Below are 26,588 nucleotides of genomic sequence, written 5' to 3' on the forward strand. Positions count from 1 at the left end.
TAACGGCTTCGGATCGAACTCTAAATGACCTAAATCTAAACAACAAATAAACGTTCGGTTTGTTTTAAAAAAAAAAATTTTTTAAAAAAGGATCGGTCCGGTCCGGGTGGTCCGGTCCGATCCTAGGCCTTGGAACCGGGAACCGGACCACCCTATCACCGGTTCCAATTTTAGGAATCGGGAACCGGACCGGATCTCCCTAAAATTGGGAACCGGACCATCGGTCCCGGTCCGGTCCGGTCCGGGTGGTCCTTTTTGCTCACCCCTAGTGTTAATGGGTGTGAATTGATTGTTAATGGGTATGAATTTTAAGCCTGATAATGGGTTTATCTTTGAATCCATTTACAACCCATTTAGCTAGACAAACCCAACATATTTACAATTTGCTCAGCTCGTAAAATTTATTAATTTGTATTTTTTTTAAATTATATTTTATTTTTTTAGAAGTAAAAGAAAGAAAGAAAATTTAAAAATAAAATTAAAGAATATAAAAATTGTTCCAAGAAGTAGAATGCCACGTCTCGATCATTGTCTTTAGCTGTTGGCGAAAAGGAAAATAAAATAGAAAATAGAACAAAATAAAATAAAAATATTAAAAAAAAGAAATTCCATAATTCAGTTAAATATAGAAGTTTTTTTAAGTACTACGGATCGGGTCAGGTCGAATATGGATCATTAAATCAGACTTGCACGAATATGAATAAAAGCTGATTAAATTGGTCAATATGGATAGGACTATATTCGATCCGATCCGATCCACCCATTTGGTATCTCTATTTTAAAGAACAATGATAAGTTTCATCTTTTCTTATATTCACGCTATCGATTACATAAGAGACAAATAGATTGTTCATGAAAGAAATAACTGTCGTTAATAACTAAGAAAGCTCGAAATTCGATTATTGATGCTCTTTTCATTTGCTTGTAACTTCTGCCATTGACTTTACCGTAAAATCTGAAAAAGAAAAAGATTATTTTAACTTTAAAAGGATCGTCAGAGTGTTATGTACAATTGTTTCTGTTAATATTTGAATAATCTGAAAGGTTTTAATGGCTTTAATATTAAGCAGAAATTTAAGAGCATGAAAAGGGGAAATTCGTCTATAAACGAACGAAAAGGAAGAGAAGAGATTATAGTGCCGGCGTGCCTAACGAAGATAGCTTAAAGGCGCTAGTAACTGGGAGTCAACGCAGTCCGAACATCCCGGCCACCGCACCGGAAGCAACCAAACCATGTCCATGGCCACGACGATGCTCGTCATCAAACCCGTGTCTCCGCTCATCTGTCAATCTCGCAGGGCTCGACTCAATCACCGCACCACTCATACGCCGCTCCACCGAGTCATGACTCATCCCACCACTTGTCTCGGCTCAGTGGCACCGTCTGCAACAAAGTCGCCGGTGGACGACTTCGACCCGGAGCTGCCAATTGAAGAGGCCTTGACTCCGCCGAGCTCGTGGTACACCGACCCTTCTTTCCTCGACCTCGAGCTCGATCGCGTCTTCTATCGAGGCTGGCAGGCTGTTGGTCCGTCCTCTTCGATTTCATTTCCTCTCCTCAAGCTTCATGCTTTCGACTCAATTTGTTCTTAAGGACGTGAATTGGCTTTGTTCCTTGGGTATCTGTCCGATCCAGTTCGGGACGATGACTTTCATAACCGGCCGGATTTATGTTCTTCTGTTTCCTGTCTTTTGACATCTCACTTTGACTTTCCTTTTAATTGTTGGACTGGATTATGGATTTAAGTGTTTCCTGACATATACTGTCGTCGCTCTTTCTTGACCGTCAGGATACACGGATCAGGTTAAATCGCCTCAGGACTTCTTCACTGGCAGGTACTGAGGAGCGTCAGTAAGCAATTACTATGCTCTGTGGCACGGAGTAACCACTTGACTTTATCATAGTCTGAAAAATTTTCTCCCTTTTGCTATGGTTTTCATTCTCGGGACAATTCTTTTATGTACAGGAGTGAGATAATTAGAAACAGCACCTTTCCTAGTTAAATTACCGTTTTGTTTCTCTGTTTAGGCATGACTTCCAAAATCCCAGTTATGGTTAAATGCTGCAGATTGGGAAATGTAGAATTTGTGGTGTGTCGAGATGAGAATGGAAAAATCCATGCCTTTCACAATGTCTGTCGCCATCATGCTTCTCTTCTTGCATCAGGAAGTGGCAGGAAGTCGTGCTTTGTGTGCCCATACCATGTTAGTTCATTTTCATTTTCATTTTCATGTTAAACCTAAGAAGTCAAGAGTTATATGGTTGTTCTTCCATTTTCTTGTAAACTTTTGTTCCTTGATGACGGTTGGTTAAAAGGAAATCGATGCCGATAGTTTGGCAATCTGATTCACTGTGTTCTTGAATGGATAAAGCAAAAGGCTCATTTCAAGCAAACCTTTACTCTATCTTGTTTGGAATGCATCTCATTGTGCTGCAACTCATGTGATAAATGCTTACAGAGTAGCGTAGTTGAAGATTGCTTTGAGTATTTAACTTATTGATAGCACATTGGAACACCAAATTTTCCTATAATGATCTCTATCTTGAGATTTAAAAGCAATGGCAAGTCATTTTTCATCCCGACTTGATTAATGATGAACGCATCACATAGCAGTTGAGTTTGAGAGAAAACGTGCTGGGTGAAAGTAATAGATTTATAAGCAGATTCTTTCCATTATCATGCTATTGAAACAATTGGAATGCATTTACGACCCAAAAAAGATCAGCAATCTACCCATGAAGAAAGTATTCAAAGCTTTCGTAGATCGTTTATGCAGATGCACTTTGGAAATGCTTCTAAGTCTATATTGGCACTTGCTATTTCTTGTTGAACTTCTCTTTGAAATTTGAATACCTTGCGTCATTGAGGAGACTAACAACTAAATACAAGCTTTGTGATGGTAAATCTACTTATACCACGTGATAAGCAGACCAAGTTATCTTGCTTTTTCCGCAGGGGTGGACTTACGCACTGAATGGAGCCCTCCTCAGAGCAACTCGAATCAAAGGAATCCGAAACTTTGATGTAAAGGCAGGCAATTGTTACTTATATCTCATTCCTATTGTTGTGCAGCATTTTCAAATAATATGATATTGAGGTTGCTTGCGGCTGTGTGATGCAGGAGTTTGGGCTCGTACCACTAAAAGTAGCTACTTGGGGCCCATTTGTTCTTCTCAATTTCGAGAAAGATGTTTCACCCGCTCACAAAGTTGAAAGTGACATAGCAGCAAAGGAATGGGCTGGTAGCTGTGTAGATATTCTGGGCAACAGCTGCATCGATCCATCACTAACTTATCTTTGTAGTCGTGAATACACCGTTGAGTGTAACTGGAAGGTCTGTAGCTGCTCTTTTGATTTTAATTTGCTGCCTCTTATCGTGTTTTAATCAGTATCCTTGGTTCTGCTCTGTATAGTGTAATTTTTTACTGCTTCGATTGTCTAATGCTTCAAGGATGATTATATTATCAGCTTTCTTAAAATCATTTGACCATCCTTTAAAAATTTTAAACTAGATTCAGATTTCAAATCTTGACAGAGAAATTCCAATCCTTGTCTCAGTGATGATTCTCAGGCAACTGATAGAAATTGTTCATTCTTGTAGGTTTTCTGTGACAATTATTTAGATGGTGGCTATCATGTACCATATGCACACAAGGGCCTAGCGTCTGGTCTCAAGCTGGACTCTTACTCCACCACGGTATGACTGGTCACAAATTGTACATTTTCATAATGCCCATTCCCTATATGTAAGCGTTGTTCCTGCATTTCCCTGGAATCATCCTCAATACTTTTTACAGAGTAAAACTTATTGTATGGTTGTTACTTAATATCTGCAACTGTTTATGGTTTTCATTTTAGTCATTGCTTCGTCCTAGATACATGAAAAAGTAAGTCTACAAATATGTGAAGGTGGATCAGCCGGCAGTGCCGATGATTTTGACCGACTTGGAGCGAAAGCTCTTTATGCTTTCATTTATCCCAATTTCATGATAAACAGGTGATAATTCAGTCATCAGATTTTCGGTATGGATAAAGCAGTTAATCTTACTTCTCTTCTCTAGTTGAGGTTTACTGTTTTTATAGGTACGGACCATGGATGGACACAAATCTTGTACTGCCCCTGGGACCCAGGAAATGCCTTGTGATATTTGACTATTTTCTGAAAGATTCTCTCAAGGTGATCTAAATTCCAGTTAGTCCCTGGAGTATCAATTAGCAACTTTGAATGTTCTTTCAGAAATTCCAGTACCGTTGCAGGAAAAAAAAATGGAATAGTGTGCACGTAGTAAAACCAGAATATCTAGGAAAAGTAGTAACCTCATCAAACAAAAACATTAATCTCATACATGAACTCATAATGCAGCTTTTAATATACATGCCTTCACCCCTTTGGGTGATTGCTATTACCACGGAAGGTTAGCGGCAAATAGAGTACATCATAGGGCAGCATGCCTTTTGAAAGTAGAGCTAAGTAGCTAAAGACGCAGATCTGTACATATGCCCGTCTATTCTACTATCATATCTTGTGAAAACAAACAGTTTTCACTGTCCTCCACGATTTCTGTTTCCATATTCTTTTTCGTCCCTCTTCCCTTTTGACACTACTCACATCCATCAATTCATTGGTCCACACATTTAGTGATTTACCATGATGCTGAATCCTATGATGGTGTTCTAGTTCATAGGAAATTCAATTATGCGAGTTTTCTCAACATGATCGAGTTAGATGTGTATAGCTATTCAGGTTCAAGTTTTTTCCTCCAAATTTCACGTCATTTTCAGTAATTCATCTCATCCGCTTCCTTTGATTACAGGATGACAAGATTTTCGTAGAGAGAAGTCTGCAGGATAGTGAAAGAGTACAGGTATAAGAAAGTAAAACATTATGTCTAATCCGTAGGGATCAACACATGGGCAATGCGACGATCCTCACGTATTTGGGGAATTGCAGATGGAAGACATTGTTTTGTGCGAAGGCGTTCAAAAAGGCCTCGAATCTCCAGCGTATTGCAGTGGACGATATGCGCCGACGGTTGAAAATGCCATGTACCATTTCCATGGCCTGGTCTATCGTAACCTCAAAGGGTAAATTGCACATATTTTGTTCGGTGAGGGTGAAAAACCTAAAGTCCTTGCTTTTTTCGCTTTCCATTTCCAGGCTCTTTGAGATATAAACGCCATCCGAGCTTTAGCAGAAATTACTCTCAACCCATGACGCCTTTCGATTTTTCTCTATGTTCCAACAAACGTAATTCTAATAGGTCTATAAATCGGCTTAGCTTTGCTTAGGGGATAAAAAGATGCTTTAGATAGCGAGATCTCATCTGACCCCAAAATGGAAGAAACCCACGGGTAAGGGGGCCTTAGAGATGAAAATAGTCAAAAGCTTTTTGAAGTAAGGAACCTTAAAGCCGGCGTGTATATATAACGACCAAGCCAAATGCAACAATGGCTTGGCTGAAATGAGCCTTATTCGAGAAACCCACTTTTGTCCTTCGAATGCAGCCTTCTTGAACCCGTCTTCTCCTGTGAAAAGCATGATAACTAGAGCTTTCTAGTCGACAGGACTTTGTCAAACTGCAAGCACGTAGCAACCTTCAATTCACCACATTTCAACTTTTAATCCAAATATTGCATTTACAGAGAGATATCGATAAAAAAAAACTCTTATGAAAAAGAAATTCCCCCCAAGTCATATGTACAATGGACAAAAAACATCTCCAAAAGGGTAGTCAGCCTAACCATCAGAACTCTAACCATCTACGTCAGAAGTGTATTTTTAACCTATCACACACACTGTTCCACCACTCGGTTAACCTGCAGGAGGAAAAGGAAAATTAGCGGCTAGGCAACTGAAAATCTTGGGAGCTTAGTGCGCACAGAAAAGGAGCAAAGAACTCTTACTTCTACCTCGTCGACAGCATATTCTTGCAAAATACACATGAATCAAAGTTTCGGGGACGGGTATTAGCTTTCCAACAACAGCCAGAGGCCAACTGTTTTCAAAGAAGTGAAAACCATAAAGGAACCATTGGTAAAGAGCCGACAAATTTAACAGAGAGCATGTGGTCAGTGGTGTTATTGTTCTTTCCATAATGTTCATTATTCAATGCACCAACAAAACCCAAATATAATAGAAAGGTAACAAGAATTAGAACGTTATAAGAAGCTCTCCGTAGGGAATAATAAGAATTCGAATGGTACAAGCTACAGACCTGATAAAAGCAATAACAATAGATATGATCCACTGCTTCCAATTAAGTCTCACTGTTGAAGTAAACTTCCCGAGAAACTCTATGATAATGACCTAAAGAGAAGGCAAGATAAAAGATCATCAGATATTCTTACATGATATCTTAACTCAATCAAGAAAGAAGCTGGAAGTTTCTCACCTGAAGTACAAGAGTCAGACCTACTATTCCCATGAAGAGACGATTCTTCGTTATTCCCTTGAAAACATTGAACTCATCTGGTTTCCGGGCATTAAATTCATTGAATATCTGAAGATTCAACATTCACATGCTTGTCAAAATTGTGGGTTAAGAGAAAAATAGTGAGAATTGTCAATCAACTTGATAATAGCATCATGAATACAGGCAAAGCCTAGATAGAAATGAAAATCCATTATCAATGTGCTCCTCGAGCTGATGCCCAGACTATATGAATCAGAATCAGCGCAACATTTATACTAACCAATTATAATAAGGGCACTGTAGATGCCGTCCAGGTATCAACAATTTAATTGTCAACAAACAAGAAACAAGAGAGAATCCAGGCTCTGAATGATATACATGCTTTCCAAGTGCTCACCCTCCAGAATTTGGAGCTCTGGAGTGTTTGGCTTCCATACATATGTAGAAAATGTGCTAGTAGGCACACTGCAGGGATCTCTCTCTCTCTCTCTCTCTCTCTCAGAGGGAGTAGTTTTCTTCAAACAACAAGAATGCCACAGAGAAACCAACTTGCAAGCAATTGAAAATCAATTTCTTTCGCTGCACAAGAAAATAGATTCAATGTTGAAGTACAGCTTGCAGATCATTCAATCTTTCTCAGCTGATGAAATAATCATATTGCCAAATGTCCTAACTAGAGATCCAACCCATTCAATTCCGATAAAAGTTAAATGCACAAGTAATCTTAACAATAGCAGCCCAGAATCTTCAATTGTACTGCATTCTTTGACTGTAAGGCGCCAAACTTACTTGGCAAAGGACGAACGCGTTGAAGATCAGTGTATTCTTCACTTTGTTAGCATGATTGCTGGTATCATGCTCCAAATTCAGTAAGCTTTTACCTCGGAAATTGAGGACAAGCAGGACACTCACTTGATAGGCAGCCTAAAGATCCAAACTCTACAGTGTTAGGAGCAAAAAGCCAGCAAAAACTCTTTCGTATGAAGTGTTAGTGGCCATACCTGTATCAATAAATTCCTCCACATGATATTTGTAATAAGAGGCTCTCTGCAATTGAGAAAATCAGCCAGTCAGTGCATAGTCAAAGAAAGAGTAAGGGATAAACAACAGGTTCCAGCAAGTGAAGATGTCGCGATACAGATCTAAAGAAACAGGGAAAGAAAAAACACAATCTCCAAGCTTGGGACTGAAATTCTTGATGTATCTTGCACCCAAAACAAGCACTCACTCTTACCTCCTACCGACTGGAGGCCTATGCATAAGGTGGTCAGTTGGAGGCTCCGTAGCCAGTGCTAATGCTCCAAGGGTGTCCATGATAAGATTAACCCAGAGAAGCTGCAAGAAAAGAAAAAAAATTCAGAACTAGAGAAAGCAAATCTCATGTGGAGGTCTGCATCACAGGGGGTGGGGGGGTGGGGGTGGAAGAGAGAGTACCTGTACTGCATTCAGTGGAACATCACCTGTGGAAACAGCAGCAACAACGTTTATGACAAGAGCTGCAACGTTAACTGTAAGCTGAAACTGGATAAATTTTTGAATATTTGCATACACAGATCTTCCCCACCTGACGACCTACATTCCACAGGTAATTTGAAGTCTGTCAACCATCACTGCACTTTTTAAGGGTTAATCAACCCCGAAATCAAAATCATAAATCACAATAGTCAAAATCATTAAGTTGACAATGCGGAACAAATATTCCACTAAGCATTAAGTAAGAAAAAATTTGCGAAGACCCAATTCTATTGCAGTTTTACATATAAAAAAATCTCCAGATGTGCAGGCGAAATTTTACTATTGACTCCTTTGAGAAATCTAGACTAGGTACCCAAGTTTCTGACCGAAATTAAAAAAAAAAAAAAGACTAGGTACCCAAGTCAAGTCAAGTTGCATGAAACCAATCTTAATCCAGTCAAATTAGTACAAATCTTTCCTTGGAGAAAACTCTCCAAGTTGCTAATGTACTCAAGCTCCACTATATCTATCTGCCATTAGTTGACACCTCTCTTCAGAAAAGTCAAATATGTCATGAACATGCTGAATTCCTATTTTAATTAAATTCAGGCAGTATACCATGGAAGATCATCGTCGATTAACCAACCTTAACAACAGAAGCAAAATTATCATCCAAAATTATAATGTCCGAACTCTCTTTTGCAACTTCTGTCCCTTGAATACCCATCGCAAGGCCAATATCTGCCTGAATTCCAAGATCAAATAGGCATCCAAGAAACAAATTATTAGATGAAAAGAGTTCAAAGTCAAGGCACAGCATTAGTGCACTGCTATATGTGGACCAAAGAAATGAATGCTCAAGAGCCATACATGACAACAAATTTTTTTCTAAAAGCATGGCAAGCTAAGATTCTACATTTTTTAAAAACTTGCAATCTATCCACCTTATAAGAGATGCAAGAACAAGCCAACTTCCAGACTCTGGAGTGACTCCAAGACTACAAACAAATATACCAACAGACTGCGCAGCAAGATACTATGAGACTATGAAAAAACAGAAAAGAAAGATGCTATGAGACATCTAGGGACTTGAAGACTATATAAACCAGTTATGTCAAAAGACTTCAAGGCATCTTGGTCTGGTGTGTCTGCTGAATCTTAGAGATGCTAGAATGACAGAAGTCATGGATCAATGAAAAAGGTGATAACACCAGTAGCACATCCAAGGAACCCCCAGAAAAATGGTGTCAACCTCGTGTAGAGCAGGAGCATCATTAGTGCCATCCCCAGTCACAGCTACAACGTGTCCTCGCCTTCTCAACGCTTGAACAAGCAGAAGCTTGTCATTAGGAGATGATCTTCCCATAACCTGGTGCAAGAACAGAAAGATTGTTGGCATACCCTCGAACAGAAGACATTATTGATTACACAAAAGAAAGCAATGCCATACTGATATATTCTCAGCAGCTTTTTCTCTTTCCGTATCAGTTAAGGAACGAAAAGCTTTTCCTTCAATAAGGTTTGGCGCAGTAGCATCTGCTTCTGGATCTAGTATCCCGCATTCCAAAGCAATTGCTTTGGCAGTTTGAAGATTATCACCAGTAACCATTCGTACCTATCACCCAATAAGATGCATTTCATACTGAGGTCACATCTAGATAAGTACCTATCCTCAATCTGTCATGCTGCAGAAGATTACTATTGGAAATCCAGCATCAATGATTAGCATCCTCAGAAAGAAATGTTTGAAGCACCCTACACTGATACGACTAAATGACAATGCACTTCGCAATCGTGGTCGATAAACAGAATCTCAACGTCTTAGCCTTCATAATAACCTCATTATACAAGGATAAATTATGCTCAATCCAAAAGCATCGAACCAACATAAATATCCAATATGACCACCTAAAAGGATGCAAATGATGAGAAACTCAAATCTTGAGTTACAGAAATAACAATGAATAAAATAAAATAAAAACAGCAGAAGGGACGAAGGATCATATCCCCAAATAACCGGTCTTAACAAATAATCAAAATTACAAGTACCTTAACTCCAGCATTTTGGCAGAGTTTCACTGCATCTTTCACTCCAGGACGACAAGGATCCTGCACGGTATGAACGTATAAGAGAATTTATTATTCCTACAATTAAACTGCACAATACCAAGAGTGAGTCTAGCAAATGATTAACAATGCATCCAGCCAAATTTAAGAAAATGTTTTCAGTCTTCACTTGCCAGCCACTTGTACCAAGACAGAGTTCTACGGGATTCCAAAAGATCATTTAAACAAAAATTGGATCAACAAGCCGGTGTCAATGAAATGACACAAACATTAAACTTCTCCTAGGTCCACAATAAGAACTCCTCAAGGTCATGGAAAGCACTGGAATATCCAAAGCAGAAGTTTTCTCTGAATGTCAGAAAACCTCCAACAATTTAAAACATTCCAAAAGTCACATCATCAGGCAGGGAACCTTTCATGACCAAAATAAGAACAAATAAAAATCAATGTCCCTTTTACTTAATATAATGTAAAATAAGCTTGACAAGAATATACCTTTATGCCTACAATAGCCAGTAAAATAAGCTCATCCTCAGGTAATGCCCATTTGCTTAACTGTTCTTCATCTAGAGGAACTTCTTTTATGTCATAGGGTCTATATGCAATGGTAACACAGCGTAGACTGCCCGCAGCCATATCTTCAATAGCCTGTCTAAAGTACATCTTCTGCAAAACAAGAAAGAACTCATTTAAAGATCTTCCGTCAATACTGTCAATGACTAGTGACAGGCCAGAAAACAATTTACACAGTACCTCTAAGACTAGGAAAAAGCCTAATCTCTTAATGAGAAGATTTAAGAACCTCAACAATAAATAAAAACATAAACATGAATATAAAAGTACCAAACATGAGATACACATGCAAACCAAGGTAATCAAGAATAGTTGTGTTGGAAAGAGTAGTTCGGAGGACTCAAGATCTGCCTCCCATGGAATGTAATGAGTAATTCACAAAACTTCCAAAACTAAATGATTAAAATAAGACCGGAAACATGTCAAGTTATAATATCACGAAGAACATAAGTGCAGTACCAGAGTGTGTGCTATGCCATCACAGAAAGAACATTGCAGCAAAGAAATGAAATTTCGTCAAAAAGTATCGCAAACTACAATAGTACTGTGGTACTATAGGCAAGAAAAACCATAACAGCCATTGAATTGGTATAGATAACAATAGTCAATTATTTCCCAACCTTATCTTCATCCATTGCTACCACTTGATCATTTGCATCCATGTACTTAGTACAAGAAGCCAAAACTAATTCAGCAGCTCCTTTCCAGTGTATGCGAACTTCTGAGTCGGGCTGCGCATGAAAGACAAAAAACAATCATTAATTATGGCTTACATTCATCACTATACAATTGTAGCACAAATATGCAGGACATTTAACACTGTCACAGCTCAACCCAATAACTGTGCGCAATTTGGGTATGCATCATAACCTAGTACTAGCCAAGACCAAAAGTTAGTTCCCTTATAACAGCAAATTCTTTTTTTCTTCAGACCACCAAAGAGTTAAAGAAAGAGATTCAATGGTTCATGAACCCCACAGTTAATGGCCTTTACACGACTATCATACAGAAAGGATGCATGGCTTTGCCCATAGTAATGGCGAGTAAAATCTCAAATCTGATACTAGGATCCATGTACTGTTCCATCTTAACCAATATCCAGATCTGATCATGTTGGCATCTTAAGCGGAGTCGCATCCTACGTGACAAAATCAGATGATTGAAGGAGCCGATCTTGTCGACTCAATATCATTTAGATTTGTTCTATTTAGTCTAGTATAGCTATAAAAATAGACTTGGGATATAATCTTTAGAAATTTAAGCTCAGGAGACCTATAATTATTTACTTTGAAATGATAAGTACTTTAAAGTTTCTAGAACTTACTAATCCAGATTCAATTACAATATAGTCCTTCAGACACCCCCAACCAAGCCATCCCTATGTGAAATTGTGATCCGAAGTTTTACCGTACCTTGGAGGCCTTAACGTCATTGTCCTTAAGACAAATTTAAAATGGTAAGCACAAAGAAAAGCACCAAACTAATACTGCCTTCAAAGTAAAGCTGTTCAAGGGCAAACACAACAGACTCCTCACTGTCTTATGAGTTATTTTCACGTACACAAACATTTTGCCAAAACTTCAGTTATTGTTATATCAACTCAGTACAAGCTCAAAAGTTGTTCCAATGACACTGGTACTGTCTGCAAGACTAGATTTTTTTATTCTAGCCAATCTGCATTACAAGATTCACAAACCAATACGATAACCATAAGCCAATGTGTGCATGACGTAATTATTATAAACGTCCGCCTCGGCAGTGCATTCATGATCACTAAAACCAAAGACTGAGAAGCATACCAGCTTTACAGCAACTCCACCTCGTTTTTTCTCAGAATTGAAAGGGAAAACATGAATTATAGAGGATCTTGACCTAATAGCTTCAAAATCCATCCCCAGCTGCAAATAAAGCATCATGATTAGTTTAACATGATATTGCACCTGAATCAAATAGATGAACCAAAGATAGGAAAGCAATAGAAAACTTAAGCATGAACCTTGATCCCCCACTGTAAAATGGCCTTTTCAGTTGGTGAACCGGACAGCTCTACATCTCCCCCAGTCTAAAGAAGTTCAAACACATGAAGTTATTATTGGTAACCGTTACTAAACAGCCATTACTGATGCTACAGCCTCACCTCAGGCACATAAACACTGCCATTTGAATTCTGAGCAATGCCTTCAATCAATAGAGAGATCAGAGAAGTCGATAACTGTGAGTTGCTGTCTGGAGGATCAACTTTTCTTCCACAAGCATAGGCCTCGACCACAGTCATCTGTCACATAATGGACATTTTCTTCAAATTATCAAGGGTCTCAAAGTTTCTTTCCAAAAGCATGACTTACTATAGGATCATTCATAGTCAAACTATTAACCTAAAACTAATGTTATCAATAGCACCATCATATGATATCTGTGCGCAAGAATATTTCACTGCTACAACAGCTGTACAGCTCTGAAATAGTTCAAATCTACTTGCACTCAGATAAACGGCAATTTAGGAGTCCTTGACACCATGCTTGGATCAGAAAAAGCAACCTGTAACAAAACATACCTCATTTAAAGTCAAGGTTCCAGTTTTATCACTGCAGATAGTTGTGGCAGAGCCCATAGTCTCGCATGCAGAAAGCCTTCGAACCTGAAATTTTTACTATTGGTGATTAGGAATTCCCTTTTACTGCCGTAAAACATTCAAATGAAGGTCGATGTAAGGAGGGGAAAATCATCTCCATACCAAAGCTTTGTCCGCCATCATTTTTCTCATTGAGTAAGCAAGCCTGTTCATCGAATCAAAGGTAAAAAATGAGAGACAAATGAACATTGTAAACTTTCACATAAACTCATTCAAAGACCACACAGATTATTATTGAGATGAGACACTATCCAGCTAAATCAAACTCTACAAAATCAAATGTGATAAAACACAACAGTAACATGGAAAGGACCGCACAAATATCATTGAAAAATTAGTTCATTATAGGGGACAAACTTACGTCAGTGTAACAGCTAAAGGGAGCCCTTCAGGTACTGCAACTACCACAATGGTAACCTGGAAAGTTTAAAAGTTATTTAAGAGCTAACTGATATAATTTGCAAAACTATTCCATCAGAAATACACTTACTGCAACAGTGATTATTTTGATTGCTCCATCTACAGCATCGCTAACACTGGTTTTCCCAGCCTTAAACTGAACAGTCCCATCTGGATTTTTTGTATGGCCAGTAAAATATCTGCAAGAAGCTTGAGTTCGTAAGATCTTACGATTTCAATTTGTGGACCTAATTAACTGCAATTGCATTTTTTTAAACAGCAGCAGTTACCTTGCCAAAAGAACAACCAAAACAACAACAGCTACAGACAGTCCAACAATACCAATGAAAGTAGCAACCCCATTCAACCGAACCTAATATAAGAATGAAGAAATCAGAATGACTAGCAAAATCCATATCTATCAAAAAAATAAAATGGAAATGATAAAAAGAGTTTAAAGAAACTCACCTGCAGGGGTGTCTCTTCCCCAGTATCTTCCGAAATACTAGCCATGAGCAAACCCCACTCAGTATTAATCCCCACACTCGTCACCTGAGAGGCAAAAATTTTAAATGTGAGGCAGAATACAGCTGGAATAAAGCCTTGATTTGTGATAAAGACGGACTTGGAACAGAGTAACCCCATCTCAGGAAGCAGCAATCTTGACAAACTAACTTCTGATATAAGAGACAAAAGCATATACAGATACTTGCAGCTTAAAATCCATTGAGAGACAGGCAAAGAGAAGGGTATAAGTGCATGTTCCAAGGAATGGAGTGGTTCATTCAATTCAAATTTGATGTGGCTTCAAGAAGAGAACAAACATGTCGTTCTAAATATTCCAGTACTTTCTTAAAATCTTTTCTTTAATCAGTAAAGTGAGCTTCTTTCCACATAAAATTTTCACCTCTCTTTTCCTTCGAGTAACTAAAAGATTACAAACAAACAGGATTTACTTATCTAAGAACAAGTGACTCATCACTTTAAGGGTCCACCCTCTATTTCAAAACAGAGAGTTGAAATTGAAAGAGTCATGTTCCTTTACCAAATTAGCTCAAGAACTCCTAACTACCAATTTTCCACGAACATTTAGCAAAAAATCGTGTACAGTAGAAATATGTTGCAAGAGAATAATAAGCTATCTCATGAAATACAGATCTTCTCTGTAATGCGAGATAAGAGCATTGACAAGTATGCTGAGGAAAGCAAAGTAGTAGAATGGAAAAAATCTCACAAGCATACTGCCGTGGCCATCGGCAACTTTGCAACCAGACATTAGAAAGGGATCTCTTCCATCCTTGTGAACCTGATCAAAATGACAGAATTAAATAAGAAAGACCAGCTTGTGAATAGATTAATTGCCCAATGAGAGCAAAATATCCACAACACATTACAATTTTGCTCTCTCCAGTCATGCTAGATTCATCAATCGCCAGGGAGTGACCAGAAATCAAGACTCCATCTGCAGGAACCTGGAGAGAAAAGTAAACATCACATATAAGAACATATCCAGCGTCCACAAGGGCAGGGTACCAAATCCAGAACTGGTTTAAGTTACTTGCCTGATCACCAATATTAAGGGGAATAACATCACCGACAACAATATCATATATTGAAACTTCCACTCTTCTGCCGCCTCTGACAACCTATAAACATGCAACACCTTCATCCAAATGCATACGGGAAAGAGAAGAGCATAAGACATACATCTCATAAAAAGTACCCACCTCCAAGTGTATATTTCTTTTCTCCTCATTTAAGTTTTGAAACTGCAGAGACTGTCTGTAATCACTTATTGCTGCAGACAAAAAACCAACACCAATTAAGAGACTAACTTATGACGAACAATTCCAAAGTCATTGCATCTCACAGCAGTCAACAGCATCCATAGTGAAGAAACTAAACTATTTACTGCAAATCAACACATTGATTGCTTTCTCTTGTCGAATTATTCTGCAACCTTATCAGAAGAAACTAAAACAATGCAGCAGTATAACATGTCTCCTGGGCATAAAAGTCATGATCTGATCAATCAGAAGAAAATATGCAGCATGATAACATGCTCCTGAGTATATTAAGCTACCATCTGATCAGTTACCCAAAACATTTGCTGCATCACCACGATGGAATTAGCTAAAATCCAATGCAAACGGGTCTTGTAATCAAACTGAATCCTACCTGTGACAACAATGACGAGAATAACAGCAAAAGCAATGCTCCCACCATCATACCATCCTTCCTTAATGCCCTAAAAAAGCACACGGAATAGATTGCATAATCAATCTTAGAATAAAAAATGATTGAAGACTCATAGATCATACAAAAAAACCAAAGGCTTCAAAAAGAAAAAACAGAATTCACATGACACATGACAGATGAGGCATAAGCACCGCTTGTCTGATAGAGATACATGTGTTCACTTGTTTTGACAAAAAAATAATTGCAAGACTAGTTTTACAAGTGATAAGTGGTCCATCTCGATAGAAAGTTATTTTGTCCCTACGGCAATGCATCATTGTGCTGGCATACACAGGAAACTAATCCGAGAAAGGACCATTATATGGACCAAGAAGTTTTTCAAAATCTTTCAGCAAAGCTTTCATATACGTTTGTTTATTTTGATTATGTCAGCTTGGGCAACGAATGAGAACACATGAAAGCAACTAGAAAGAAACTAAGACAAATCACAATATCCACTCGTATGTGAGCAGGCCAGGCCCACCTCCGTCTTTATTCCGAGTACCAAAGAAGCGACTGCTGCTATTATCAGTATGATCAAAGTAAGATCTTGCCAGGCTTCCCAAAGGAACATCTACATGATACAAAAGACAAAAGAAGTACTGATGAGAAGATTAACAACTAGATGAGAAAAGTAGGTAGTCTACACTTAATCAACAAACAAAACCTGTGTGTCTAAACCGAAGAAGAAAGAGGAAAAAAATTGAATGGGGATAATGTCAAAGAGATTACCCAAAAACTCCTTCCTTTCTTCCGAGGGTATGTATTTGATCCATATGTGTTCTTTCGAGCCAATAAATCAGCATCATCTCCATGAATACCCTTATCCAAATTTGTCTTCAACAACTCGGCTAGTCCTTTAACCTAATCATTCAATCGCCAGATTAAATCACAGACACAAAAAGCATCTCCAAAGTCACTTTTTTCCTCCTTCTTTTAGATGTTCGAACAATTTTAACTATTCTGACTAGAAAAAAGGAGACGAGTTATTTGTTGATTTTCTAGCACCACCCTTTGCTGCAGTGCTGCAAAATACATCAGCTCTTGGAAAAGTCACAGTTTTCTCAATAGAAAGGGGATAGAAGACAGAAAGCAGTTGTCGGATGCAACACATGTCACTTAAAATTCCAAGGCAAGATGCCACATTTTTCTCAACAGAAGCAGAAGCATGCTCTTTTGGGATAATTACCCCTCCATAGTCCCCCAGAGTAGAAACATTATTGTCTCTGGTCATCAAAGCAAGTTGCTCTTGACTGATCCCAAAATCACCTTTTGGGATGGGCCTTTCTGAGATTCCTGGAAAACAAGGAGGAAAAGAAGAATTTACATAAGATTTTCCAGCTGCATAGTGTGATCATGTCAAACCAAAGAAGTGAACTACATGTACACAATCATTTTCATGCCAAAATGTCTTTGGCACAAAGACATGGTACAACTCAGGAACATAGATTCTACAGACTTTTCAATGCCTCAATAGAAGATGAGAAGAGATTATAAACAAAAAGAAACGTCAACAAACTAGCACGCTAGCAATACTGAAAGGAAACGGTGAAGGAGGAGCTAGAAACCACTGCAAGGATGGAAATATCAATGTCCCATATATGGCTAAATTGAAGGAGAGCTGCAATATAAAACTACTCCTGCGCATCAGTAATGGATTATTTTACTCCCCATTTTGGCATGCATAGCACGAGCATGGTGACAGTTCACTAACTTATTTATGTCCAAAGAGAAAGACACCCTGAATGTATCAAAGCTTGCGCCTAGGGACAATTAAGCACAAGAAGGGGAAATAAGCACCATTAGGTTGTCGACATTGTTCTTGAAAAAGCTGTGCAGCCTGATGCAATGAAAAGCTCAGTTAGATGTCATAGGTACATAAAAGATGTCGCTCTAAAAGATCAAAACTCTGATCTAATCTACTTACGCGTATGGCCTGAGCGTGAGCTCTAATTTTCTGCAACGTTATCTTCACCTGTTCTTCCTTCTTCAAGTCAAGGGTGTATCTAAATCGTCGAGAGGCGTTCAACACGAGTGCAGCTTGCTACAAGCACACATAATTAGGTAAATGAGGATTAAAAGAATTCACAACAATCCAAATGATTTATCAACCACATAAGCAATTAGACGTCATCCGACCTCTATATCATGACTCAAAAATCATAGTTCGTCCTAAGTAATATAGAAAATTGTCACGGGGCAAGGAATAAAGTCTGAAAAGTTTGTAAGATAAAAGTTTAATGGAGATCTGTTAAATATGAGCCATGACATAGGACGATACCCACTATTCAAGTATATGATGTGGATAAAGGACATCCATATATGAATTGGAAACTCAATTTGGATACTATTATTTAAAAACCAAAAAGAGAAACACAAAAAAAGAAAAAGCGGTAATAAACAGCAAGTCGTGAAGAAGGAATCCCTTGTAACATAAAAAGCTTCTGAGTTTGACCTTTGAGGTGACTGGACTAACTTTTACCTTTGTAATTCTACACCATTCACACTTTTCCTTTTATGTAATCAGTAATACTTAAAACCTTTCAAATTATTCAAATGTCAACATGCAGGATCTCACAAAATATTTCCATAATTTTGGAATCTTGAACAGTTTTTTTCCCTCGAATTCTGGGGGAGAATTCATAAATATTAGTCAGAAGTCGTTGATAAGCGCAAGCAAACAGGCCCTGCATCACGCAACTCACATGCACAGAACCCCTCAGAAACTAAAGTCACTTCCATGAGCATCTTAATAAGGATAATCCAAACATATTTAACACTCTTCTAGCCAAGAATCTATCAGTGAAACCTTGTTCCAAGTAGAGAAATAAGAAAGTCAAACAGAGCAACTCCCTATGGACCTCTAGTGTTGATAAGAATAATCAAACTTGGGGAAATATACTAGAGTAATTACCATCTTGAAGCCCCTTGGAACACTAACCATTTTCCATAGACTCTTTTAATCTTAATCTAGAATCAAGCTCCAAGTTTACAAATAAGGAAGTCAAACAGACTATATTGCAATAGACCTCTGATACTCATAACAATGTCGTAAACTCATAATCTTTGGGAGATATATCATGGAGTAGCTATGATCTTGCAATGTCCAACGGGGCCATGATTTGTGTCATAGACCACCGACAAAATATTTTCACCAAAATTTGGCAATCATGTCAATATCTTGAGACTCATGCCTTGTATGTGGTTTGCTTACTCTCCTCTAAATGGAGGAAACTAGACCATCACGACAAATTATATGGAACTTCAAGAACAACAATATTTACTTGCTTTGAGGAACTCTCCCATCAAAGTTTCCAATCCGTTCCTTCAACTTGTCCAATTGCACCGAAACGTTCTCCTTAAAATTGCATTCATATTCCTAGACACACTCGTTGCTTCATTCTTTGCTTCCCTGAGGTACAATTGAACATCAATCTGCCACGTGACCTTATTTTACATATTGGAAGCACACACACCCATGCCCTTTATCTAGCTTGAATAGTTGAGCATCTTGAGACTTTGCTCACCACAAACACGTCACACGGTCCGAGTCACCTATACTTGAGCATATCTTCCTTGTTACTTCTTAAACACATCTACATCTTTACATTGATAAGGAGTGGGTGAGTGATTGTATTAGTTGACTGCCGTCTAGGACCTCACCAACTTTGTTTACAGGTGCAATGAAAACCTACCCGTCTTTCCAAGAACCTTACAAGAAACTTCAAACTTACAGGTCAATTCCTCAATCGTTTTGTGAGAGGCAATGGATGATAGGTTTAATTCGTCAAAAGTTCATGGGGGAGAAAAAGAACAGACACACCTAAGATTATAATATTAGGTTTACATGGAGTAACTAGAACCTCGAATTCCACTTATGCAATATGAACAATGTATATAATCAAATTAAATACTAAGTCCGATCTCGGCCTAGAGCAACTGAGAAGTTCTAAGAAATTTAAATGTCAAACTGCCTTTCTCATCTACTCACGACCCGCAGACCAAAAAAATCACAGATCATTCTCTTCATTTTGGTGTGCGAGTCAAGAGAGAACAAAGAAGTCAACATTCATACATAATATAATCGATGATTCGGCGCAGGTATTACGTTAAAAAGAAGACGGACAGATATGGACAATGACGCGTAACGCGTTTAATCAACTGGAGAGATGATATCACAAAGAGGTTTAAAATAGCAAGCGATCAACTGCAGCCGAAAACTACGAAAACAAAAGAGAAAGGAGAAATGCAGAAAAGAAAGGAATAGATTACCCTCCATCGCCTGAGACGATCGACGGAGACGTGTTTAGTGCTGGTGATGTCGAAAGCACCATCAGAGGACTCATCCTCAGCGAAAACGCCGGAGCGTCCACCTCCAACCTCCAAATCACGCTGACGCCGGTAGGGCGAAGAAATACTGGGCGGTTCATCCATTCTACTGTCGCGGGGTGAACGACACCGACAGTCACCCACTCGAGTCCCTTCTCTGCAAAACCGCCACAACAAATGAAAAACACCACTCACAGCCTCAGCACACTCGTGAGAACAAAACCGCAAGTAAAGAGAGGGAGTAAGACTAAAGGAGTGACAATGTTAAGGGTGATATAATCGATCCAAACCGTCCAAATAAAAAATGAATGGTCTAAATTGATTCACATAACTTTTTTTAAAATTTTGAAATTTGATGACGTGGATGAATCCAGATCATCTATTTCGAAATAGACGGCTCGGATCCCTCAATATCACTCCTACCTCTATGGTAGAAGATGCCACGGTCACTGGGTTGGTTAGGTAATTTGTCACCCTCCGTCACCAACCTCACGCCCAGTGAGGAGATTCAAATTGAGGCCACGCACTCGAATCGTGAGTTAGAAGCGGTTTTCCCAACGATCGTTATCCGTCGGTGTTGCGAAATGGTGGGATGCTGAAAATGCAGAAGGAATGGGACGATTGGCCTCCCTCGCCCGTGGCTAGCGACCGAAGGAGGAGGGAAAATAAAAAAAATAAAATAAAAACAAAAGGAAAAAAAATTAAAAAGAAAGAAAATGTGAGAAGGAGACGGTTACGAGAGGGGAAGGGTGAAAAACAGGCATGCGATGGAAATGGCAACGGAGGAGGCGTACGATTCAAAAAAGGTACCGTCTACTGATTTCTTTATCGCCTCTCTGCACAAAATGCAACCGCTCCCCTCTGGACTCACAGAAAATATTCCAATTGGTCGGTTTGTCAGTTACCCTCATACCCGAGGCCCGCCCCTCGAATTTAGACCCGCATAAGAGCGGGAACCGTAATTTATGAAAAGATCACAATTGTCAATGCACAGATCACTTCGACCGAAAAATAAACAAATCATAAAAAGATAGATATGCTTTCCCTTTTGTTTTTCCCTATTTAACAAGCTTGTTCACACAAATCTAAAACAAAATAACCTTACATGTATTCTTCTTTATTTCAATAACAATTCTTACATAAATCCAATCTATCTGAGCGAGAAATCTTAATCAAATGCATTTAATATCATATTATTGTATGTGTTGAGCATAGCAAATCATGATACGATCGTCTCAAGAAGTAACTCGAAATACCTTCCTCGTAAATGGCGTATATAACCTAAACTCCAAGGACCTATGTTCTAATCTAATTCGAAAGGGAATTAAAAAGTGATTTGGATGATTCTGAATAGTTCAGGAAACTACATGAACTTTTTCAAGGTGGAGATGGAAATGACTTGGGCCAGGAGCAAGTTGGGTTCGAACCCATGTGACCGCGAATACAAAGCAGGGGAACCCCGTGGGCTGCATCAACTATCCTATGGGACTCGGGGGCATCGAACGTGACACTGGGCTCGACCACAGCGTGCCACCTCCCCCCCCTCGCTTTCAGAGAGGTGAGCTGCTTTTGCTCACCGCCCTTTCCTTCCGTTGCACGCTACGATTGGACCACCGCTCCGCTCAATTACGACCATGTGACTTTGACAGAAAAGGACAAGATTTCCGATTTGCGGGCATTCCTGTTTTCGATACGACTCTGCCGACGGATAATGCAACTTTTGCAAAACTCTATGCAAGACGTAATAAAATGTGGACGGTCATTAGTCCACCGCAAATCCCGACATACCCGCTGTCCTTACCGTCAACTTCTTCCGCAATTTCTCAACTGCAAAACTTGACATTTTCGCCCTTCTTCTAAACTGAAGCACATTCCCACAAGCCATGCGATCTTACCAGGTACCCCAAACCCAGGCAAAATTTTCGACTGGTAAAAGTGTGATGGATCCCTTGGTATCCATCCACCGGATTTATAGCATTCGATCCCAAACTAGCTAGAGTAGGTGGAGATTGGGGTGGCGGTCAGGTCATAAGGTCATCCCCGGCCGTGAAAGCATTAAGGGCGGACAAATCAAGAGACCCTTTTACCGTCTTTGTCGATACTGATAGTGAGACGAGACGCGGTATCCACATGATTATTCTGAAAAGAATCACGAGATGTTTTGCAAATGCTTACCTTTAACGAATGGAGCTCAGGTGGTATCGGGAAGACAGGAACTTCGCAGCAAGGAAACCAACTGCTCGGAGACAATGGCGGTAGCCGCTGCAGGACGAAGAACCATGCGATGAGAATAAGAAGGAGAAGATGAAGATGATGTTGGGACACGGGATGAGCGAAACAACAACAGAGTGATTGGAAGTCCAATCCGAGAACGCATGCGCCAGATGGCGTCATATAATCGTGGCCACGACCCTGTCCAAGGCAGCTCAGATCTTATGGTTGGCTTGCAGGCCCGCCACGTAATAGAAGAATGGAAAGCACACTAGGCAGACCAAGAGATCTCCAGAAGCTAGGAGAAAACAGCTTTGTGGGACTTGGAACACGGTCTGGGTCCGGTGTCTTAACATTATTTAAAACAGAAGTCATTATAATCGACTAAAGAATGCCAGGAGTCCAGGACACGTTGCTTCTTCCCCAATCATGCAGCAGGCCACGCTCTGCCCTTCACTTGAAAGCATTCGTTTCTCTTCTCTCTTTCGCTTCAGGCGCGTAATCAGCGTTCATAATTTAACCAAACTCGTTTGACCTGTTCCCCCTTTTCTAGGTCAACCGGGCTCCCTCTAACTTTAAAAAAAAAAAAAAAAAAAGTTGGAAGGATAGAAACACTGTGCGCAACACTTACCCTTTGGAGACTTGTAGCTTTTCAGGGAGATTGCAGAAACCTTAGGCGTGCCCACGTCGTATCTGATCACTTCCTGCTTCCGAACTGCTGAGCATCGGCAACGGGGAGCGCAAACGACCCTGTTGAGGAATGAAGTCGGCAGAGAGAACTACACGGCATAGATTGGGCCCTTTTATCCCCTGCGAGATCATTACGTCATGGGGCATATATGCTTAGGTTATTTTTCAAAGTTACCAGAAAGCATATATATATAGATATAGATATTCTTTCCTTTCTCGAAATGTTGGGTCCATGGTTGCTGCATTGATACCGTAATTCTTCCTCACAGTCGCTCTTTTCAAAGATTGATTTCGCCAAAGAATATATTTTTCAGATCTTTAATTATATTTTCTGGATCCCGAAATTATAACTGGCAAATCTTCCCTTTCTACCGTAGGTGATAATATCAAAGATGCAAATGCTCCCCCTTTAACTGGACGCGTCTACCTTTCAAAAATTCTCTTTGCGATTTCAATTGATGCGTTCATATGTGGAATTAGAATCCAAGAATATTAATCCTCGGTACTTGTACTTTATTGCCATGCTCGAAGATCCTTCTGGTTTTGATGATGCATGAGTATATATGTATGCATGAGAAGAATTTCCCTTAATAACTATTTGTCGCTTTATTTCCGCCGGTGGGAAGCATAAGGTGCATAACTTGCTAAAGTGCATAATTCGGAGAATAGTTCGAGGTATTAGAGGTGGGCATGGTCCGCGTTGATTCGGTTCCCAAAATTTCGGCATCGGGGACCGGATCAACCGGTCCGGTTCCAAGACTATCCAGTGAAACCGAAGTTTAACATAAAGAAAGGAATTAGTGAATTTAAAATAAAAAAAGAAAAAGAGAAAGAAGTTCACTATTTACCTCTCAAAAACTTAGTGAATAGCATTAAATGATAGAGAAAAAAAAACTTCTGTTCTCATTTGATTAACATGATTGGGAGCCTCAAACTATTTTTTGTATTTAAAAAAATTAAAAATAAAAAAAGAAAATTTGTCGATCCAGTTGGGCAACCCATCGGTCCGGTTCCCCAACTAGAATCGGGAACCAATTGCTCAAATACCAATTCCACTTTTAGGAATCGAGAACCAAACTGGAGCTCCCTCGAAACAGGACCGAATCGTGGGCCAAGCCATGCTATTCCCAACCCGATCGATCTATTATGCTCAGCTCTACGAGGTATTGCAAAGTAATTCATATAACTAGGAATCGCTCTCAAAAGAAATTTCACATTGAGTACATCTTTTGAGAGCTTGGCCCTTGAAAATCAAGCTAGGTTGTTACAATTCCCCCTCTCTATCTTCTACCATTTCATCCTTAAAGTTTAGCTCGTTGGATTAGCTCAAGCAGATCAAAGTATTTTTCCTTTTTCTTGTTGTTGGTTTAGTTTTATCATCTTATTGCATCCATCATCATACAGAAACCCCTGGTTGGAATTCGAAAAGCCTCACTAAAAGGGTGAATGCAACTTGCTCTTCCAAATCCCGAAAACCCAGAAGAAACAACTATCTCAAAAGCATATCCCATCCTATCACCTCCTGGCCTCCTTTCCTGTAATATTCCGATCAAAAGAAATGCCTTCAGCATCAACTGACTGCGACCACTGGGGTCGAGTAGGACACTAGCTAGAGAAGAATACATAGATAGATGTCGGCAACGCGTCTGAAACACTTCGAAGCTGCTTGCTCTCCGTGCAAGTGCCCACCTAGGATAGTAACATCTAAGAGACACTGATGTGGCCACTGGTTTCCTGACAGTGCTTATGTGGTTTTGCTTTGGCATATTGACTCAAAGCACAATAATTCACCTTGTCGAACTATCTAATCTAACGCTTGAACGCTAGTCGGGAAAGGAGATAAGAAAGGGATCTCATTCACCATGCAATAGGAGTCTCGCCTTCATTTGATTCCTATCTTGGACGATTGTTTAACTCCACAAATAATAAAAGCGAGGGCACGAAAAAGAAGACAAGGTGAAGGGTTAAAGTCGGTTGTAGTTATGTTAATATTGATATTTTCATTTTCCCTTTTTAAAAGTTTGTTTAATTTATATGTGCATTTTACATGCGTGTGCGTGACGGTAATAAAGAAACTATAGCTAGACATACTCTCTCTTTATCCATTTTCTAATTCAAAATCAATAAAAGATGAGACGTTTAGAGATGATAAATGTTAAAAAAATTTATTGGTCGAACAAAACTATGCAAAACGTAACAATCACAGAGGCAAAGTGAATTACCGTGGCGAGCATAGAAGTGAACATTCTCTCACCTCCTACTTTCACTAAATCGAGTAGATACACATATTCTATAGAAGGTGATTTCGCAAAAATCTTTTTATTGTCAATTTTCCGGATACAAATGATGCGTGGACAAAAAACTATAGAGGTGCCGTGATTTCTAGCACAATTCCTTATGAAAATACACATTAATCATGATCCAGAACCCTAGCGGTGCCGTGATTAGTCCAAATGAAAGATGCACATTAATCGTGACCAAGAGATAATCGCACAAAGAAGGGACTACTCTGATTATCTAGGCAACAATCCAATTGGTCGATTTCCTCTTGTTCTATTCTTTGGTTCCTACAAGAATAATATATTATGAGATTATGACGTTATTTTATTTCCTTTTATGTTTCATTTCTGGTGTTGACTTTGCAATCTTGTGCTAAAAGCTACCAACTCCCAAAAATAAGTATCTTAGGTGATTTTAAAGTATAGCTTAGATGATTTGATTTCCTTTATTGTACTAAAATTTTGGTTTATTTTCATTTACAAGTTCAATTTTAGAACCCAATCGGGGCTTCCAAACTATATACTCGGGACATTTGTCCAAAAATTCCTAAATTACGGCAGCTAATTTGGCCATAAAATTTTCAAACCGACTAATTTAGTCATAAACCCTTTGACAATTTTTCAATGTAGCCCTTCTCGCCAATTTTGCCCGAAATTACGATTTTCTTTTAAACTTAGTATAATTTTTGCTTGAATGCGGTCGTAGGGATGAGCGATCCCAAAGTCGTTCCATGTTCCTTCGGGAACGTGGAATCTACCTGTTAAAACCGCTTCCCCAATTTTGGGACTCTAGAACCTACCTTTCATATCATGAAGCCTAGAACCTACCCCGCACATGTTTCGAGTCGATCTCAAGGTGTACCCTTACAGTGAATCATCATCTCTAACGACTATCATTTGCTACTACAATTCCTGACCACAACTCATATTTAGACACACAAAAAATATGAGATATTAATAAAGTAAAAATCTCGATCATGAATATTGTCAAAAATGAAAACTTAGACCAATGATTTCCTATTAGACACTCATCATTGGACGCCATCTTTCAAACTCTACCAAAGGTATAAATAAATTCGTAACCGATATCTCAATTTTTGGACCTTAGAACCTACAATGTATACCCTAGAACTAGAGCTGGACTGATGGATAGATCCGCTTCTATTATGGAACCATGCTCACCCCTAGACAGTAGCTAGTACAATCGTATGTCAGTCCTTACAGCGAACCCCCTTTATGCTTTATGGCCTCATCATAATTCATAAGTGTCGGGCGAAGCGAAAGACAAAATGAAAAGAAG

The 26,588-nt window shown here is 39.1% G+C and overlaps 2 protein-coding genes across 5 annotated transcripts; one reads left to right on the forward strand and one right to left on the reverse strand.

Moving 5' to 3' along the window:
- Positions 1–1,175: 1,175 nt before the first annotated feature.
- Positions 1,176–4,139, forward strand: LOC115744588 (choline monooxygenase, chloroplastic). 2 transcript variants are annotated; one of them, XM_048278170.1, is made up of 8 exons: positions 1,176–1,528; positions 1,791–1,836; positions 2,070–2,205; positions 2,958–3,032; positions 3,124–3,336; positions 3,604–3,699; positions 3,912–3,999; positions 4,086–4,139. In XM_048278170.1, exons 1-7 carry the CDS (start codon positions 1,234–1,236, stop codon positions 3,990–3,992), a joined length of 942 nt encoding a protein of 313 aa, XP_048134127.1. In that variant the 5' UTR covers positions 1,176–1,233; the 3' UTR covers positions 3,993–3,999; positions 4,086–4,139. The 2 variants fall into 2 exon arrangements, with proteins under 2 accessions (XP_048134127.1, XP_030535695.2); XM_030679835.2 differs by lacking the exon at positions 4,086–4,139 and having other exon boundaries at positions 1,177–1,528; positions 3,878–4,003.
- On the reverse strand, positions 3,746–23,119 carry LOC115744586 (calcium-transporting ATPase 10, plasma membrane-type-like). Of its 3 annotated transcripts, XM_048278169.1 has the most exons (36): positions 22,951–23,119; positions 22,284–22,370; positions 20,052–20,265; positions 17,707–17,823; positions 17,580–17,619; positions 16,969–17,075; positions 16,512–16,643; positions 16,264–16,353; positions 15,720–15,789; positions 15,269–15,339; positions 15,104–15,187; positions 14,936–15,013; positions 14,776–14,847; positions 14,010–14,093; positions 13,832–13,914; positions 13,633–13,741; positions 13,504–13,559; positions 13,245–13,287; positions 13,065–13,148; positions 12,648–12,785; positions 12,507–12,572; positions 12,310–12,408; positions 11,131–11,241; positions 10,433–10,603; positions 9,920–9,979; positions 9,321–9,485; positions 9,123–9,239; positions 8,517–8,615; positions 7,850–7,987; positions 7,650–7,750; positions 7,417–7,462; positions 7,205–7,339; positions 6,395–6,502; positions 6,218–6,309; positions 5,907–5,998; positions 3,746–4,202 (listed from the first exon to the last, which is right to left on the reverse strand). In XM_048278169.1, the coding sequence occupies exons 3-36, from the start codon at positions 20,211–20,213 to the stop codon at positions 4,060–4,062; spliced, it is 3,363 nt and encodes a 1,120-aa protein (XP_048134126.1). In that variant the 5' UTR covers positions 20,214–20,265; positions 22,284–22,370; positions 22,951–23,119; the 3' UTR covers positions 3,746–4,059. The 3 variants fall into 3 exon arrangements, 2 of the variants coding, with proteins under 2 accessions (XP_048134126.1, XP_048134125.1); XM_048278168.1 differs by lacking the exon at positions 22,284–22,370 and having other exon boundaries at positions 20,052–20,280; XR_007198235.1 differs by lacking the exons at positions 3,746–4,202; positions 5,907–5,998; positions 6,218–6,309; ... (1 more) ...; positions 7,205–7,339; positions 22,284–22,370 and having other exon boundaries at positions 7,412–7,462; positions 7,876–7,987; positions 20,052–20,280.
- Positions 23,120–26,588: the final 3,469 nt, after the last annotated feature.

The sequence above is a fragment of the Rhodamnia argentea genome, chromosome 4, assembly GCF_020921035.1.
Source record: "Rhodamnia argentea isolate NSW1041297 chromosome 4, ASM2092103v1, whole genome shotgun sequence".
Lineage (NCBI taxonomy): Eukaryota > Viridiplantae > Streptophyta > Magnoliopsida > Myrtales > Myrtaceae > Rhodamnia > Rhodamnia argentea.